The 19,055-nt window shown below is 32.1% G+C and overlaps 4 protein-coding genes and 1 pseudogene across 10 annotated transcripts; 3 read left to right on the forward strand and 2 right to left on the reverse strand.

The window, feature by feature from the left end:
* Positions 1-340: 340 nt before the first annotated feature.
* Bm477 lies at positions 341-11,856 on the reverse strand (annotated as a pseudogene). The gene is made up of 2 exons: positions 11,737-11,856; positions 341-490 (listed from the first exon to the last, which is right to left on the reverse strand). Coding segments are annotated over exons 1-2 (270 nt in total).
* Positions 675-7,800, forward strand: Bma-mma-1 (Uncharacterized protein; the record flags this gene model as incomplete). Its single annotated transcript, XM_043081905.1, has 23 exons — positions 675-709; positions 919-1,024; positions 1,117-1,262; positions 1,530-1,732; positions 1,986-2,166; positions 2,439-2,556; positions 2,659-2,751; positions 2,857-2,967; positions 3,099-3,250; positions 3,485-3,595; positions 3,673-3,826; positions 4,146-4,287; positions 4,569-4,701; positions 4,814-4,941; positions 5,057-5,277; positions 5,618-5,754; positions 5,952-6,090; positions 6,305-6,441; positions 6,591-6,715; positions 6,880-6,986; positions 7,173-7,241; positions 7,348-7,447; positions 7,619-7,800. 23 exons carry the CDS (start codon positions 675-677, stop codon positions 7,798-7,800), a joined length of 3,030 nt encoding a protein of 1,009 aa, XP_042937839.1.
* On the forward strand, positions 8,283-14,480 carry Bm476 (Uncharacterized protein; the record flags this gene model as incomplete). Of its 2 annotated transcripts, XM_043081906.1 has the most annotated exons (10): positions 8,283-8,465; positions 8,751-8,845; positions 8,977-9,110; positions 9,231-9,408; positions 13,171-13,301; positions 13,480-13,589; positions 13,715-13,783; positions 14,060-14,156; positions 14,249-14,292; positions 14,442-14,480. In XM_043081906.1, the coding sequence occupies 10 exons, from the start codon at positions 8,283-8,285 to the stop codon at positions 14,478-14,480; spliced, it is 1,080 nt and encodes a 359-aa protein (XP_042937840.1). The 2 variants fall into 2 exon arrangements, with proteins under 2 accessions (XP_042937840.1, XP_001901810.2); XM_001901775.2 differs by lacking the exon at positions 14,442-14,480 and having other exon boundaries at positions 14,249-14,418.
* Bm7753 (Uncharacterized protein) lies at positions 9,545-12,719 on the reverse strand (the record flags this gene model as incomplete). 4 transcript variants are annotated; one of them, XM_043081907.1, is made up of 8 exons in its annotated part: positions 9,545-9,851; positions 10,227-10,369; positions 10,945-11,016; positions 11,228-11,440; positions 11,737-11,880; positions 12,042-12,164; positions 12,252-12,413; positions 12,609-12,719. In XM_043081907.1, 8 exons carry the CDS (start codon positions 12,717-12,719, stop codon positions 9,545-9,547), a joined length of 1,275 nt encoding a protein of 424 aa, XP_042937841.1. The 4 variants fall into 4 exon arrangements, with proteins under 4 accessions (XP_042937841.1, XP_001901808.2, XP_042937842.1 ...); XM_043081908.1 differs by having other exon boundaries at positions 9,585-9,594; XM_001901773.2 differs by lacking the exon at positions 10,945-11,016.
* Positions 14,481-14,935: 455 nt separating the features above from the next.
* Bma-prom-1.2 (Uncharacterized protein) lies at positions 14,936-18,675 on the forward strand (the record flags this gene model as incomplete). 2 transcript variants are annotated; one of them, XM_043081910.1, is made up of 11 exons in its annotated part: positions 14,936-14,965; positions 15,623-15,743; positions 15,927-16,076; positions 16,527-16,603; positions 16,704-16,751; positions 16,854-16,985; positions 17,108-17,270; positions 17,527-17,697; positions 17,838-17,977; positions 18,155-18,311; positions 18,593-18,675. In XM_043081910.1, 11 exons carry the CDS (start codon positions 14,936-14,938, stop codon positions 18,673-18,675), a joined length of 1,272 nt encoding a protein of 423 aa, XP_042937844.1. The 2 variants fall into 2 exon arrangements, with proteins under 2 accessions (XP_042937844.1, XP_042937845.1); XM_043081911.1 differs by lacking the exon at positions 15,927-16,076.
* Between the last annotated feature and the right edge of the window lie 380 nt (positions 18,676-19,055).

Genomic DNA, 19,055 nt, shown 5'->3' on the forward strand with positions numbered 1-19,055 from the left:
GCGAATATGCGTTCGCCAATCAGGGCTGCGAATGGCATACAGTTGAAAGTCTAAAGTTTGCTTTATTGTTTATTCCCAATCAGGATGCTTCTGTTTTTCTCCTAAAGTGATGTAGAATTTATCTCAACTTTATGTCAACTGTCAACTGTCATGCTTCATGCTGATTGACATATTCTCATTCAACAGTGATGTTATCGACCCATTTCTCTTGAAGATATTAGTTATTTTTCCTATTTTAATCATTGGAGCAGATTTTTATAATGTTATCGATTCATATGATAGGTTTCTTAAATGTATCTTAATAAGTATATTTAAGAAAAGAAAATTTTTGAGAAAAATGTTATGCATGTTGGTATAATGTCCATAGTTGAGTTCCGGCATTCTTGTTTGGGAATCGTTGAACGCATTCCTCAAAAAAACCGTATATTCTGTTTACAGCACGTGTTTCATGATTGCCACGAAGCATATAAAGATGTTTCGGGTAGCGAACCTATGTATCATTTAGAACTTGTGATTTCAAGTCAAGAAAGAAAGAATTTATCAAAGTAGTGGTTTTTATTTCGAAGGCTTGGAGATAATTTGAATGTGTTACTAATTGTAAATTATGTTTAGTATTCATTTTTTTTTTTTCAGTTCTGGGTGTTTGACGTTATTCTCTTCATATAATTTGAAGAATGTTTATAGCAGCGAGTAGTCGGGCAACAAAATCGTATTCATTTATTTCTTATTCGTCTTTATTTAAGCTTCAAAATAGTTTCATAATCTATTTAATAGTTGACTTTTTTTTTTTTTTTTCATGCAATATATATATATACTATAAAGTGTTTTCATACAATGTTTTTATCGACTATTAATAACTTTATCTCGAAACAGCATTTTCGTCATTTCATAATTTCACCAAGAACATTTCCGTTTTAGGTTGTGCAGGAAGCGAATTACAGAAAGCATAGCAAAGCGAACCACTTCTGTCAATCAGGATATTGCTAAAATAGTTGGACCTCCGATATTAATTGCGAACTCATTGGTGCTTCAAATTTTCGTAGATTTTTGTTTTTTTTTTTGGAGTAAATATTTTAGTTTCTCCTTTTCCAAAACACTCTACTGGTATATTTTTAGGGATCGTACGACCCAAAATGGCCACTAGATTCTTTAGATAAGTCGCAACATACTCAAATGAGCTATTTGGAGCTAAGTCTGCTCAAAAAACATATTAAGGATTTTCAAGTCGATCAGCAGAAAAACATTTACGACGTTATTGACGGGTATCATATTGATATTTTGAATTCATCAACTTACTTTTTTTTCGAGTTTTTATAAAGGTTAATCTGTTTCTCTCAATTAATCTTTTGCGATATTTTCAGGGAAAGCTGAAATTTTTTTTTTAATGCTTATCATTGCAGCTAAGAAAATATCATGCTTAATTATGGATTAGGGGAAAGAGGATTTTATGAATTTTTTCACTTTCACTAGAATTCTTTTGCCTTTCTTTTATTTTCCTTCTTATTTCACTCTATTCACTAATTTTGCAGCATTGAATGGAACTACTTGGTTACGGAAGCACATCTTGAGAAAGCACTGTATATACTGAATGACCCTAAATGCAATGTTAAGAAATTGATGGATTCAGAAATTACTATTCTTATAAGTGCCACTGGATGTCGATGTCAGATGTTGTCTGCAGCGCAAAGAAATGAATATACTATTCGTTTACTTAATATTCTTAAAATAAGAGGTTGGTTTACTAGTCTGTCAAATTAAATTCTCGGTTATCACTATTTGAATTTTGTATAAGTCCAAATTAGTTATCGAAATGTTATAGTTTTGCTGTTTTCCCGTTCGTTAACTTTTGTTTCATTTTTCATTACTCGACCGCACCTGAATTCATGTAAGTTGAAAATCAGAAACTTGAGATTAGGTTAGACTTAACTTTTAAAATTCTTTGAGTGTTATCTCGTAAATTTCGAGAAAAATTAGTATATTTACAGGTGCTATGTTAGGTATTACTGCTCGAAATGCTCTGCTTGCTGTTCAAATTGACAACCGAGTAGATGTTGATGTAGTGAAAACACTCAAACAGTTCGAGTCAGATGGGCTTGTTCCTGATGCCCAAACATACGGCCAGCTTTCTCGAATTTATGCACGAAAAGCCGATTTAAAGGGAATATTGTGAGTTTTTTCTGCAAAATGATCTCCCTATGTTTGCACACATATATTTGCATTTATCTTTTTTTAAAAAATTTTCCGCAGGCTTTTGCTATAGTAATCACTAATTAGGTAAGTTCTCTTTGCGATCTAAAAACTCTTAATTATATTGAACTACAACTATTCCAGCTGCAGCTAACAGTACTTGTGAATCTTGTCGCTTGAAGTAGGACGCTCATTTACTTTCCTAGTATCAGATTGTTTACTATTTTTTGTATTTGAAGTGTTGTTTTCAGCGAAATAATCAATCATATCAGAAATATTGGAGTAAAATTGTCCGATCAGGTACTTGAATCTATGGTTTATAGTTTGACAAGTTCAGGAGAAGATGAAAAAGCAAAATCAGTTATTGAAGTAAGCATTTCTCATAATCTTTTTTAACTTTTAGTAAGGGTTTGTCATAAAAGGGATTTTAGTATCATATTTTTTCTATTTTAAGTATTTTCTGATTTTCAGAACGTTGCAAATAATATATTTTTGGCAGATGGCTTGAAGATGGCATATACTTTGGCGAAAGCCGAATACTTTGATGGTGAGAATGCTCTAGAGGTTAGAAATGGATAACTTTTATTATCTTTCTTTTTTTTTTTATGGTATTAGGGAGACCACCAATACTAGAGAGACTTTATTCACTAGTGGCAAGGATGCTTTCAGTTTCTGGATGAAATTGCGGATATTGACACTTTCATGGAAAAACACCAGATTTCGATATATGAGTTATTATTTTGTCTTGCTAAAAAGGGAAACTTGAAAGCAGTTGTAAAGGTATGTATATGTCATTACTTTTGAAATTGCTTTTTAATGATGGAAAGCACGAATGATATGTGCTGTTTTTTAAACAATGAGAAGCTTTTTACTAAATTTTAGCTTTCAGTTCCATCTAATTTTATTTTTAGTTAAGAAGTCTTCTTCCATCTTTATCAGAAGATGTAGATAGTCAGTGGGGATACATGGTTTACAGTAAAGCCCGCACATTTTTAAGTAAAAAAGAAGAGAATATTACGGCAGCTGCATTGTTGCTTGATTTTATTCCGAATACTGAAAAACGGTACGTTTATTTTATTCTTTCTGATTAATGTTTATGAATGCAACATTTTTCTCCTTCTGCGCCCTCTTTCCTTTTTAGTTTAAATCAGTGATATTATAGAATTGAAATATCTCAATCAGTTCCAAAAATATTGGTAATTTAGCAAATCTAATATAGCGTATATTTAGCGCTTCATATTTAGTTCTACATCAAGATATTTATCATGTCGCTATATTTTATGCTTTGCTTTTTGAGGTTAAAATTACGGTCCATCCTAACAAGACTATTCCCATCGTCTATTCAAAAGAAGCATATTGCAGATGCTATAAGTGTGTGTACAATCTTCCAGAAATGCAATATCTTGAAGTAAAGGTTTTTTGTGTCTATCTGTAATTTCTCAAATTGTATTTTGCATTTTGTTTATAAATATTAAATTGTTGCAGGCATCCATTTCGAATTTATTTAAACTCTGTAGCTTTAAATAATCCTAAGAACTTCCGCGACCTCTTCGCAATTTACAAGGGAAGGGATGATTTTGCAGAACTGTATGATCGCCCTCACTTACAACTTCCTCTCGCAGTACTACATTTCAAAGAGGTGAATTGTTGGACATTATTTTAATGACATTAAAGTAATGTAATTTAACTCTGTTTAATTCATTTAGCACACATCCATCTAAAGCACAAATATAATCTTTATTAATACTGCTCAACATACATAGACGATAGTACGGAGAAGTTTCCTGATTTATGAATAATAATTGAAATGAACTTTCCTCGCTTTTCGTTAGAATGCCTGGCTTAATGTGTTGGTTACAAGTGACTTATTCTTCCGGGTTCACATTCGGTTGTTTTGTTTTGCTTATCATTCGACAGCAACTTAGTGAATTTCTGGATGTGAACTTCAACTTTTTCAGTTGATGAAAACTGATATAGTAGAGAAGAAAGTTGAACATTTGTTGGAGATTGCACGTTCCCTTCAGAGCACTGGAATTGCATCTTGCGGTGACAAATATTTTGCAAATGTGAAAGATTTATTTATTCTTCCGCTTTTGAAAGGTAATAAATTATTTACATGTTTGCATCAGTCCTGCTATTATTTTCATTCAGATATTTTAGCAGTATATATATATATATATATATATATATATAAATTTTCTCTTCTTTCATGATGTTTAAATGCTTTAAATACTTGAAGTATTTCATTGCAGCTTATGTTATCTAACCTATTAGTAATATTACAAGCTGCAGAATAGGTATTTGAAACAGGCATTTGAAAATGTTAATTTAATACAAAGTAATGAATTGTAAGAATGAACTTCATTAGTTGTTAATTTAAGATTTGAATGCTCTGCCACAGTTGATGAAAAAAATTGAAAATGACAGTCCACTTCAGTGTTTCGTAGTTGATGTTCTCACTACTTATTTGTTGGCAACGAAACAAATGCAGCAACTTCAACTATTGTTGCATGGGTTAGTGTAGATCAGTTTTTATATCACTGTCTTATTATCTGTTATTTTTCCTCTGTTATGTTTTTTCTATTATGTTTCGCATAAATCGACATTACTTTTACTTCATTTTAAGGGCCTTGAAAAATTCTTCAGCAGGAGATGCTTATCCATATCAAGAAGTGAAAAGTCTCATTCTCAACACGTCAATTTACAACAAAAATCTTATTTCAGCTTGCTGCCTTTTACGGTTGCTTTTTCCATGTATGTTCCATTTCGTTGTTACCTTACTTTCCCCACACTCTTCAACGTTTTTTCAGCTCTATTGAATTCTTTTTTGTAACAATTTTTCATCTCCAGGGAGGTTCAACTATTTTAGTGCCCGGTGTAAGCAGTAATCGTCAATATGGAAAAGGTGTGCAAATAATCAAAGCAGCCATCGTTGCGGGGGATTTGAATAAAGTCAAAGTGATGTGTGAATTGTGGTCTGCTGATAAACGAATTGTTCTTCGGAAAATCGATAAGGACGATCTTTTACAAACTCTTGACCGGAAGGGTGAACTGTCAAAGAAGCAGTTTGTAACTAAATTATCAGAAAAAGTAAAACCGCATGTGATTTCAGTCTTCTGTTTTGTTTTCATTTTTTATTGGCGTAATTTCTTCCCTGCATTGGCTTTTTTAAAAAAAGTTTAACGCCATATGAAATTTAGATTCTCAGGACTTATTTTTGGATCCAGAAGTTTGAAGAAGTAAACATTACACAGATGAGAAATTAATCATTTTTGACAGGGTGGTTTTTCTTGCTTTTTGTATAATATCTTCAATAAATTCTTAATTTTAGGCGTTTATTTATTTAAGGAACGATGTTTTCATTTGACAATATATCCTCTTTAAAACAGTTTCTATATTTTTGCTGAGGTATAACATTTTTGAATTGTAGGTAGCAACAAGTCATGGTATTAGACAAAAGCCTGTAGGAAAGATAGGAAATGGGAGTCAAAAACGCATGGAAGTCGAATTAAAGAATGCACTTGATTGTGGTGATTTGGAAAGGGCAGAGAAAATTTGGGCTATTGGGTAGCTTTTTCATTTAGACTGGATCTCATTTTTGCATAATGCTAAAAGAATTCTGAATTGACCCAACTTAGATTTCCAGGCTGTTCTGTCATTTTTATCAACGCAGTGAAATTTCATATATTGATTTTATCACCCTCGATAAACTCTCAATTTAGTAAATTTTTCGTTATTTTGAAATAAAATTAGTTTATTTACAGGTTGCAGCATATATCTCCATCTATAGGGTTGTTGTTGGCTGAGAAATTATATTTTTCGAAAATGATGAATCAGTTCAAATGCGTTCTTATGAGACTTAACGAGCTTCATGAAGATCTCTCCTATCATGTGCTTATCACTGTTAGATTTTCTTTTTTTTTTTTACAGTAGGAGGAATTTGGTTGCAAAAGTTGGCATTAAAAATAACAATCTTTTTCTATATGCTGACAATTTAACAGGACAAATATCTTCTATTATTCACAGATTATCTGTGATTTTTAATCAAGTCATTAACAGATTTGAGTAAAATACAGTTTCTAAAATGAAAATGTTTGTTATTTCTTATTCGCTGTAGTACGATTCGTCGGATGCATCAGATACGCGAATGGTGTTCCTAAATGAAACGAGTAAGATACTGGATCTGCATTTAAATATTAAACAAGAGCTTTTATATAGCACAAGAGTTAACGCATTCCACGAATTAGTCGAAAAGTAAATTTTATTTATTTTTCGTGCATAACATTCAGCTTTTTCTAGTGAGAACATTTATACAAAACCTTTTTGTAGAAAGATTGAAATTGCAAGAGACTGAAATGGTCAAGTCTTGCAAGAAATGAATTTGTTAGATTTTTTTCTTTCAGGGGTAACCTGAGTCAAGCTCTGGATTTATTAAAAATAATAAGTGCTCAAAAAAATTCGGTGTTTGGTCAATTTGATTTGATGGGTGCAGCAATTGAAAGAGATGATACAATGATCATTTCCGAAGGTCTCGTTCTTCTTCATTCTTTTCGTGAACACATGGAAATTTTTGTTTACTTTTTCTTTCTTTCTTAATGCTTTTTAGGCCGTTCCAATAAAATTATTTAAGATAGTGTTTAACTGTTAGCATCAGATAATTTCTTTGAAGTTAAACAAGCGATTATCTTCCAGTGCTTAATTTGATTACAACTTATCATGGCAAGGAATCATCACTAGCTGACTTTTGCATTGCTTTATTAGAGCGGTGTAAAAAAACGCACGCAATGAGACTGGTACAGGTGAGTAGTATTCCGGAGCATTTTTAAATGACAGCAGAACAATAGAGATGTCTCACTATTTCGTATTGCAAATTTAGTGCTACCCAAATAGACGTACGCTCATTTTTTATTTTGTTGTTGAAAGTTGCAGCCACATACTTCGATTTATGAATTTAACTAAATGCTGTACCTTCAACTGTTTTTCAGAGTAATAGTTTCCGACTTTCTAGTGCGAAGCTTAATTATTATATTGATCGCGAAATCGATTTAAACCGGGTGCGCTCTAGAATTTTATGATATTTTTTCCTGCAAATTGAATTGTTTTTTTATTGTAAATTGAAATTTCTCTGGTTAAGTTTTGATTCTAATAAAAAAATTACAGATAGACGTTATCCTTGATTTATTCGAGCTGTGCACTCCAAATAGGAATCTGGAACAACGAGATTTGGAAAATGCTATTTCCAAGATAGTTACTTTTTTTGGTAAATATGTTTTTAATTTCTAGCTTAAGAGAAATATTTCCCAGTTAAAATTCGTCATGCCAGATGTACATCATAGTTCATCACTCGCATATTTTATGTTCTTGAATAGCTCGAATATTTAGCAAATTATTGAATAAATCATATATTTTTTTCTATATGTTTATATTGCAGTTAAGCGGAAAAATAAAGCGATGATTAACCTGATTGAAGAGAGATTAAATGGTATTGGAAAAGGACTGACTCCGGAAATGAATTCATTACTACTGAAATTGAAAGAGCAGAATTTTGATATTATTAATAATGAAAATGTGCCAACTCAGAATCTTACTTCAACTGTTCGTGATTTTAAATAATTGAAATAGAATTTCTTCAACCGCTCTATCACCATTTATCTGAAGTAGAAACTACGAACGCAACGATATTGACAATTTTGTATGTTCTGGGTCTACTACCGTCTTTTCCGAATTATGTGTGTCTTGATGCCATGCTTTGAAGAAGAAATTCATGGTTTAAGTTTTTAAATCTAATTTACAGCTGTAATTTCTTTTTAATCGTTTGTCTGTATATTTTACATTGTTTTATAAATTCAGGTAAATAAAAAGTTATTTTTTTCATTTAAAAATCAGAGTGAAAATGGAAGAAATGTTTCTTAAGGCATTTGGGGACAGTCTTTTTGTTCATTCATTTTGGAAAGATAATTTCGGATTTTACTTTTTACGAATGATATTTCAGATTTTGAAAGTCCCATAATGAAGAACCATAATGAAACATAAATTTTCTTAGAATTTCTCGAAGTAATTTAAATTGCATTTGGAAAAATGATGTCGAAGTTGCTATGGTGACGCGAAATTTACTGAAGTTCAATCGAGTCTCGGGAATCTTGTCCCTATCTCGGTCTCAGGTTTCGATGGACATGCATCGTATTCCTGTCAAAAACTTTGAAAAAGCAATGAGTTCCCAAGCGTCACGAAATGAAATGACCTGTGTTCGGTGGAAAAAGCACGGTTGGACTGCAGATGTGAGCAGTTTAAATTATATACTTATGTGTAGCTGTAGTTGCAAAATCTGATCCGGAAAAGCCGCAAAAATCAGCAATCAGATTTCCTTGTGTACTAGCTATGAAAGGTTTTGTAATACTAATTTAAAATCTACAAATTTTTTTGTTGACTTGGAATTGCTTCAAAGTAATATTTATAAGTCGTGCCTTTGTGAGTTAGTGAGTGCTCACTTTTTCAAACATTTTATTGGGTATACATGCCACTGCAGATGTTTATATCTATTTAAATGCAGAACTAAATTCCAGTCTATGGTGAAAGATACATTCAATGAAATCATGAAAGGAAGTCGTTCATTTACTAGAGCTGAGGTGCAAAGAGCTATAAATCATTTTAATGATCTGTAAGTTTTCCGGGATTCTCATTGTTAATTAACAGTTCTTTTCCTGCTCGTAAATATTGTATAAAAATTATTTAAGCAAGATAAAAGCAAAAGTACCCGACTTCTTGGCTATTGTATAATAATTATTTAAGCAAGATGAAAGCAAAAGTGCCCGATTTCATGGCTGTCAAGTTGGCATCAGTTGTAACAATTCATCTTGGCTGGAAAGAAGGGGAAAAAGTTCTGGAAATGCATTACATGACTCATGGTGCAGAATTAAGATTTGGTTTGTCTTTTTCTATTTAGATTGGGCTTTTTATTTTTTTTTTCTTTATTTTCCGTATTAATAATTTTCTTATTAGTGTACTACGGTAATTATTTTGTTACATATATCAATTATTTTTAGCAGGAGAAGCATCACTAATGGATGAACAAGTGGAAGGAGCTGTACGTCGAATTTTTGATAATATGGGCGGAGACGCATATGAAATAGCTCGTCATTTCTACTGTCGTCTTATTGATTTAAGGCTTTGCAAAGTGAAAGATTGTGTTTTCAGAATCTTCATACTGGATTTACTCAAGAAGTAAGTTTCATTATCTGATCTTATAGGAATTTTATCGTTTGTAATGATCTTTTGGTAAAGTAAAATACAGATGGTTAGCATAATATATATATATATATATGGAATTACGTAGGTACGTATGATGGTTGTTCCTTATTCATTCATCCTGCGTTTTCCAATCATATTCTTTATTCTTTTCATCCATTGCTGAATCACTATCTTTCTTTTTCTTGTTTTCACTTAATTTCCTATTGAATATCTTCTCATCATCAATTACTACATTTAATGATTCAAATTCTGTTTTCCTCTGCTCCATAGATTTTTTTTGTTTCTCTGCGTTTTCCTTTTGCTTGTCATTTATGGATACGGCCTTTTTCAGCAATTCATCATGTTTGGCTTTCGGTTTTTCCTCCTTATTTTGTGGCGTATCACATTTACCATGTCGTCCCACTTTTTTTGCACCCCTGTGTTTATTTACTTTTTTTGCACCCCTGTGTTTATTTACTTTTTTCATTACTTAACTGCTTGTTTTTATTCAATTTCTCGTCATACATTTGTTGTCTTTGTTCACTTAACACAAGATCCAGATATAAAAGTGGTACTTGGTGATTAAGAATTTTGTGAGTAGATATTGACTGTATTTGTGCTTAAATGTACTTAAGCAACATTAATTACCTACCAGTTCGATGTCTCTGCAGATTTTTAACAGACTTGTGAGGAACTTAGAACTAGTAATCTTATAAGAGAGAGGAAAATTATTGATGGCTATGTCCAAAACTATTTGAAACTCGCTGCTGGGTTTTTAATTGTAGACAAAAATTGAAGGTATTATTACTAACCTGAATTGATATATTGTGCAGTGTAAAGATTCAGCTACATATAATATTCCAGCTTTATTGTTCAGTTCGCCACAGTAATATGGAGCAGAAAATATTGTTAAACACTTTCTATCGTGAAGGAATTCGAATCCTTCTTGAGCGACCTGTAATAAAAGAATTTCTTTATCCAGTTCCTCTGTTCTGTTATTTTTTGCTAACTTTGTAAAAAAACGCAAGGATGAAAATGACAATAATAGTTTGAGGAACAGTGGCAAATATTGTTTATTAAGTCCTTACTCCAAGATTATAGAACCTCTGTAGTTCAAATTGAAAGTCTAAACTTAGAACAATAAATCATAAAAGAGTCAATGTTTTAATTTTAGTAGTAACAATTTTTTCGTCACATCTCCATTTGCCTTGTTTTTCTCTTCCATTTTCACTTCCTTGCCCTCCAATTTTTTACTTTCTGATTTATTTCCCTTCCATAGAAATGTAATGAAAAATTGAAAATGATCTCAGTGTTTCCTAACTGTTGCATTTGGGTCATAGAGATGTTTAAATCTTGGTTCAAAACAAATGAACCGTATGACTGACGCATTACGCTGTAGTAATGATGTCCGGCATCGAATGATAAGTAATTTAATAATGGTTCAGTGATTTATTATGAAAGCTAATTAGTGGTAAATTGAAGAAAGCTTTAAGTCATATGAATAGGCTCTGTAGTGAAATCATGGCATACTTGATGACCTCTGATAATAAGATCAATGTTTAGTTTTTGTTGAAATTCTTCGGTTGCTTGCTTTCCGAAAAGCTAAACGTTCCTTTATTTAATGTTTTATAAGGAATAGTTTCCAGTAGTTGTTATTTAATCTCGAAATTTGCTCCATTGAAATCTACGTTAAGTCCTTACCAGTTAGTTTGTATACCAAAAAAAAAAGTTTGTTTTTCAAAATCTCTCTGTTAGCTAGCTATATGCGTTACTGCCTGTCACTTAGTAGTCACATCTATTGGAGATGTTGTACCTGTGAGACTCCGCGGGGGCTTTGAATATATTTTCCCGGGAAATTACCAGGGTCGGCCCATATGAGATCGTTGATGAATCCAATGTCAGTAATATCTGTTGGTCTGCAAATTCGTTCGAATTGATTCCAGTTAAGAAGATCTTCAGAAATTCCCCCATGTGCTGCGAATATGCGTTCGCCAATCAGGGCTGCGAATGGCATACAGTTGAAAGTCTAAAGTTTGCTTTATTGTTTATTCCCAATCAGGATGCTTCTGTTTTTCTCCTAAAGTGATGTAGAATTTATCTCAACTTTATGTCAACTGTCAACTGTCATGCTTCATGCTGATTGACATATTCTCATTCAACAGTGATGTTATCGACCCATTTCTCTTGAAGATATTAGTTATTTTTCCTATTTTAATCATTGGAGCAGATTTTTATAATGTTATCGATTCATATGATAGTTTTCTTAAATGTATCTTAATAAGTATATTTAAGAAAAGAAAATTTTTGAGAAAAATGTTATGCATGTTGGTATAATGTCCATAGTTGAGTTCCGGCATTCTTGTTTGGGAATCGTTGAACGCATTCCTCAAAAAAACCGTATATTCTGTTTACAGCACGTGTTTCATGATTGCCACGAAGCATATAAAGATGTTTCGGGTAGCGAACCTATGTATCATGTAGAACTTGTGATTTCAAGTCGGAAAGAAATGTTTAGTTCAATTTATTACCGAATAATATTTGTCATGGAAGTGACTATTAAAATTATGGAACTTTAAAGGATTGGAACGAAATACTTTGTAAGTTATCTTTTAAGGGTTTGAAAAAACCTTGTACGCCATTAATAGTGAGACAGTTTCAAGACTCCACTGTCCTCGATCCACGTAATCACCCATGAATAAATAACGTTTACGTGGCGGTGTGCCTATTTTTGAGATGATTTTCACTAAATCCTGTAAAATTCAATTTGCTATTCTTTGTTTATACATCGGAAGACGTGACAAATTTGGGAAAATATGTTCGGATGAAAAGTGAATCACCGGGAATTGTCCGTGTATATCGCCCAAAATATAAATGGGCGGATCTATACGAAGTAGAGTGCTTTCCATCCTGAATGTTTCTCGACATCGCAAGCATACCTCACGCACTTCGGATAATGTTATCATTGAATTCATATTATTTTCAGGAGCCACCAACAACTTCTATAATTTATATAAATTTTTAGGACCACTTATTCCTAGATATCCAAAACCTAGCTTTATCAAGTATTGAATGAATTACTCATGCGGGTTCAAGTTAAAAGTTTGCAAAGTCTTTTTATTCTAATTATTAATAAATGTAGTTAGAATTAGATATTAGATTTTATGCGCTTCAAAAGTATATTTATTTGATCATACCTCAATGTATTTTTCTAAGAATTTCCATACTTTCTTTTTTCGTTCCAGTAATGCGCTTTCGGAACGTCTCACTATTCCTAAAAGGCAAAAGCGTTTATTTCTATTAGACATGTTTATTTAAACTTAGAAGAATTGTCAACTTGCCTAGATCACTTCGTTTTTTCATTCTGTATGTGAAGCGAGAAGAAATGCAAAAAAGACTGATTTCTGAACTCAGCCTATGTATTAAATGATGTCAGAGAGGTGATGCATACACTATTCTATTTCATTTCATTTTGCATTGTCACATTTTCCCAGTTTGTCCCAGTTGATAAGGTTGCATTCATTCTTGCTTACTTTATTTCTCATAATTTCATTCTCATATTGTACTTTTCTTTGAATTTGGAATTTACTGTGTAGAGTCTGGTGATTTCAGATTTCTGTTTCATTTTAACATAGTATTAATAGCAATTCCACTATTTACCTCATCATTTTTGAATTCTCAAATTTATTTTCCAGCCGTCGTAGGAACTCTTTTCTTCATGAATGAAAATTTCGAATGAGAAACCTTGAGATACTGCAGGAATCAAGTAAAGAAAGCGATTGAAGAATTTGATTATTTTTCTCATTACGGAAAACATGGCTCATTATCGAGTACAGCATTTTTTGTGCTCTGGTCAGCCTTCAAAAAGAATGATGAATTATTTCAGGAAGGTTGCAATTTTAATCTATTTTTACCAATTCCTTCACAACACTATGTTTTTATACGCTTTTGGCTTTCTTAATTTTAATTTTACACACCTTAGACATTCCCGAGTTATCTAGTGACTCGAACTTGAAACTAGTAAGGTATGTTTTAGTCGGGATACATATATTATAAATTCTCTTTCAGCAGTAGAAATCATCAACGGAAGTATAGAAAGTCGTCTGCAGCAAATCTGCATTTTGGGTTCTGTATTTCTCATGGAAGAACTTCATATACAGTTTGTGGATTTTCTAAGGGTATCTTTGTATTCAATTTTCATTCCTTTTCTAATCTAACTTTATCCACTTTTTATTCTGAAGTGACCCTCTGAAATGAATCGATTCAGTTTTCATGTAAGTCATTTATTTCATTTATTATTCAGAAACAAAACTACAACATATCAACGGAAGACGTAGAATTCATATGTAATTTGACACGCAAATGTAAAAAGGTTAGTGAGGAATCTAGCGATTATATTATACTTTTACTTTTTTTCTTCGTGTTATGATAAATCTTTCTCGTCTCCCTTTCATTTCTCATCAAGGAAAGTGAACAAAAGTTAGTGAACAACAATTCATAAGCAGTGAATACAATCATATATGAGTGTTGAAAAACTTCCAGCTTCTAAGAGAGAAAAGGAGGTAAAAATTTGAATTTTAAGATGTTTTTAAACGTTGACAAATAATATCACTATTTCATTTCCTACACTCGACTTCATTTTTTTTAGCCCGCTATTTTGGAATCATTTATGAATGCTCATGAATTATTCAAATTGACTGATAAGTCACGAGCTCGAATATATGGAAGTTTAATCGAAATTCATGGTATCCTTCCTTTCCACTTGATCTAAAATTATCTGTATTATTCAGTTTTATGAAAAATTTTCTTAACGTGATTGCAGTCATTTGCTTTTCAGGGAAAGCGAACAATTTGACCGGCTTGTTGAAAATATGGGAACAGGTAGTTGCGGAAAAAAACTTGAATAATTTCAGAGTTGTGATTCTTAAACTTGGCCACTTCTACAAATGCAACAATTTTTCAGTTCCAACTGATATGCAATATTATTTGAAACAGTACAGAGAATAAGTTAATAAAATGAATAGTTGCAGATTCCTTTTATACACAGTCATTGGGAAGATTCGATGTGAAAAGTAGTGAGTAAGAGGACAATAAGCCAAGCAGAATTTATCTAGACTGACTGACTGTCACCGCCTCAATACGGCTATTGTTACATGACATAATGGAAAAGAGCTCATTGCACGTACCCCCCTCCCACGCAATATTCATAGCATACCAGTACAAATCCCCTCTCTTTCCCTATCTTGTCTCGACCATCTCAAATGGCTGCTCTCATGTAGTTCGTCTCGTACAGGTCTACTGCTGTGGTACCTGCTAATTTATTCGCGTGTTTTACGTCATGTCGGGTGGAAGCGTTCTTTGTACGAAATATTCTCAGATTATTTGTAATCTGTTCCACCTTATTTTTCTTACGGCTAGTGTAAGCATTCATGTTAGGACTATTGTTTGCAAGCGAAATTTCAAGGTGGGAAGTGTGCAGGAACGTGAAGTGAAATCAATATAAGGCTGAAAGTTATCGACGGTGATGAACACTGGACGCTGCACATCGGTTTGTGTAGGTTATCCTTTATCATTTTTTCATTTTTCTGCAATACAAAAAAGAGATGAGCCTCTCTCAATTCTTGCAAGTGTCAATCAATCAAGCCTATGATATTAGTTAAATTATTTGTTGAATTATGTAATTACTCTCTTGAATTCTATGAGATGAAGTATATATTCATAATGGCTATTTGATTATCATTATACTTTTTTTTTTTTTAATTTTGACAAATGCAAGCTAGAAAAAGCTGAAAATATCTTTCTAATATCATGCAAAGAACCCATAAAATGTTTCAATTCAAGATTATCTTCAACATTAATAGCAAACTGAAGTATACTAATGGTATTATATATATAGTACCATCAGTATATTATATTAATTGATTCAGAATAAGGTTTTTGATGTTTGGTTACAAATCATATCATGAAAGGTTTTGGCAAGATTCATCTTTGGTACAAATTGGACTAAAGAGTACAATATGAGCCTTGCTTGTTAAAGTTAAGCTTTAAGAACAGGAGGAATAGTATCAGATAATTCTAATATGTTTTCTTTTCCATCTGTTGATTTAGCCTTATGCACTATTTTCTAGCTAGGATAGATATGTGTACGTTGGTATGATGACCAATTTAGAATCCAAATTACTTATTAGAAAATTTAATCATGATTTTCAAGAATAATGAACTGCTGGAATATGGATCAGAACGAGGATTTATGTACTTATTCGATGGCACTATTGGATCTCACATATCTTTACCTGATGGAATCGTCCAGTTAGTGTTCCGTTACCTTTCAGGTAATCTTTTCGGTAGTTGGATGATAGGTTCCTTTGATGGATATTTTGCGCTTTTGTGAGACTTCACTGGGTTTCCGAAAAAGTTATGAGATTTTACTGCAATTTTACGCACTGAATCTAAATAAGATTGTAATATAATTGAATTAATTCATAAAATAAAAGATGTCATATCTCGAATTTTAGTTCATGAACTGAAGTATGTAAGCTTGACATGTCACGCTCTTAATAATGCAATTTGCAAATACATATTAACTGATGCGTCAAGATTTGAATGCGAAGTCGTGGAGCATGAAGGCTTGTCTCGCAAGACACGAAGCAATAGCTATGCTTGGGGTATTTTTTCAGTTCTAGTGAAGAACACCATTAGCAGCTAACAGACAAACTGATTAGATTTGACGTATTATCTTTATGGAGATCGATATGATGTTAGTAGTGACTACTAATCGTTAGGAGAGTTCTTTTGATTTATATAATAACCTCAACCACCCAGCTTTAATATCACATACTGTGTTAGCTGATGAATTAAATCAAATAATGGTTAGAACAGTTTTGAAAGTGAAATCAGTTTTCTGTTTATGCATTTTTATTTTGTTAAGAAGGCTTTTTTTTCTCTATTCTTATGGCTTTTCCTAAGGATAGAAACTTGTAATTAATTGTTCTCAAACCTTTTATAATAATTTTTTGTTTCTGTTATTTAATACTTTTCCATGATATCAGTATGGTTGTTCTAGTTATTAAATAAATTCGGTCAGATCAATTTCAGAAGGAATACTACCATTTCAGGAAACTTGCTGAAGATGTGTACAATATTTTGGCCTGCTCGAGAAAGAAGAAATTTTATGCGTCATTTTTATTTGATGGTATACTATTGTTGTTTCCAAACGTTCAGCTATTTCTTCTACAACTTAAAAATATTTTTAAACTGAATTAACCGAACAAACAACAGTTCTCATTTTTCAGAATAAGTCAGTCGACAGTCACACAATTTGGGGACAGTGTTTTTCCGGAGTAAGGATTTCATTATTTCATGATGTCATGGCTTAAATGGCTTTATGTTTATAAAGTGATTTTTTTCAGAATCTATGGTTTTTTCATCTTATTCATTTGCAGTTCTACGAAAATTGGGATCGTAAGGCATGCAGCGAATTTTTAGATTCCGTTATACGTTTCACCGATTTAACACGATTGCTTACTGTCGTAATGTCTGATAAAGTTGGCAAGCACTATCAACTTGAAATGGAAGTAAGTTATTCTTTCTATTCTTCTTTTCAGCATTCTGCTGAAACAAACAGTCATTTTCATATAGATTTCTCTGTATCATCGGTTCCATAGCTATCGTTATGACAAATATGAAATATTTCGAGATTCGACAACGATTTCATGGTTTCTTCATTGATCAGCTAGCAGAGTCCGAATCAGAGCAAGGATTTTGGCTTTCTGTGCTTCTACGCACTCAGAAAAGTGTTGCAGAACAAGGGCGACTATTCATGCTCTTGTTCGGCCCTGTAAAATATATTCATGGCGAGGGTTTGTTATAAATTTAAATTGAGTTTTCTAAATAATACAGGACGAAAATAATTAGTTTATTATGAGGAGGAACATTCTGAAAAATTGTTTGTGTTACTCACTGTAAGATTTACCACTAAGGGGAAGCGGAAGAATTGTGCATAATAAGTTATTATAATTAGGAAATTCATAACTCATTCCAGTTGAAATAAATTCATATTAAAAGTAATGTAGAAAAAAGCCTAGTTTGAGCATATAGGAAATAAAATTGATTTAGGACGAATTGATTGGTATATGCTCTCAGAGACAATTTTCACCAGAAATCAGTGCATCCAAATTATCAAGCCATTGTCATCAAATCTTTGTTGTCTTGTGAAAACAATGGAACTGAAGTCGGAATTTTCCTGGAGTGATTCTGAAATTTTCACTTTAATGGAAGAAATAACAAGTATTAGTCAATATATTGGCTTTCTTGGAATATCTTATTAAAAGATTTAAAGTGAAAACTTTCAAGAATTTAGCAAAAAATGTAGTTGAATGTTATTCATTCATAATACTTTGTCTTAATACATTATCAATATTCTTTAGGTGCACCACAAGTCTGGATATTTCACAATTTTGCAAGCTTACTCTTACTGAGACCAGAATTAATACGGATTGCTCTTTATTATCGAATAATTTATGGACACTGTAAAGAAGCTGCACATATGTTGCATGTCATGAAGACGGTACAAACTTAAAACATTTGCCACGAGAAATGACTGAAATGACTTTCTTTTTTTTTTATTAGACCTTTCATATGGATAATTAAAATACTTTAAGTGCATTGCCGCTGCTTTTAAAACTAGCATTTACCGTCTCATTCATCATGAATGAAATATCCAGTTCAGATGTAGCATTTTCAGGTGTATTATCGATGGGGATGTGGAATTGTGGAAAGTTTGTTAACACCTCTGCTGGAAATATTTAAATTGTTAAGTATGGTGCAGCGCCGACATTTCCTTGCTGAAATAGTTTTAACACAGTCACACTTACTTGATGAATATCTTCGACGCTTTCCATGTTACTATTACATAATTTCTTCGCTTCCTGATATAACCTAACTTATCTGTAGTTTTCTACTTTTTTAAAAGAAGATTATCATATGCCTTCCCATCGTTATAAATAGAAATAGATTTTCAACTGTTGTAGAACATTAACTAAACTTATCGAAACTAAATCCTAGCATATCTTGTTCTGTTATTGTTACAAGTTACTATGAATCTTAATTTTTTCAATCTTTACTTCACTAAGACTTTGAATTCAATAAATTTAATTTAAATTTATAAAATATTTACATTTAGTTGATCGACTGCATTTTCTGGACGAATTGACAGCAAGCAGTGCTATATTACCGCTTCTATCGATACTAGCCGCTGACATTTGATTCAGCTTGATATATACACCTTCGAACAGAAAGCCCTTTTTTGCGTTGATCTAACTTAATTCTACGTATAGTTGATTTTAGTGGAACTACATAGCCTGCGCGAATTGCTAAAATTAATTGTGTTTCTTTATTCTTACTGTAAACAGTTGTAATGTTTAGACGAAATATAGTCTTTTCGAGTTTTTTGTTAAATTCTTTCATTTGACGCATCAATAAAAAATTTTATTACTTTACTGTTGGTTCGCACAGTTTATTAGTTTTTTCGGCATAGGAGTTCTTTGAATGTCCGTTTATTTTTTAGCAGCATTATCGAGAAATAACTTCTCACTTTTTCACTTTATCAGTTATTTCTTCGAGTACTACTTTCTAACAATGCTAGT

This window comes from Brugia malayi (genome assembly GCF_000002995.4).
Source record: "Brugia malayi strain FR3 genome assembly, contig: Bm_v4_Chr4_scaffold_001, whole genome shotgun sequence".
NCBI lineage: Eukaryota > Metazoa > Nematoda > Chromadorea > Rhabditida > Onchocercidae > Brugia > Brugia malayi.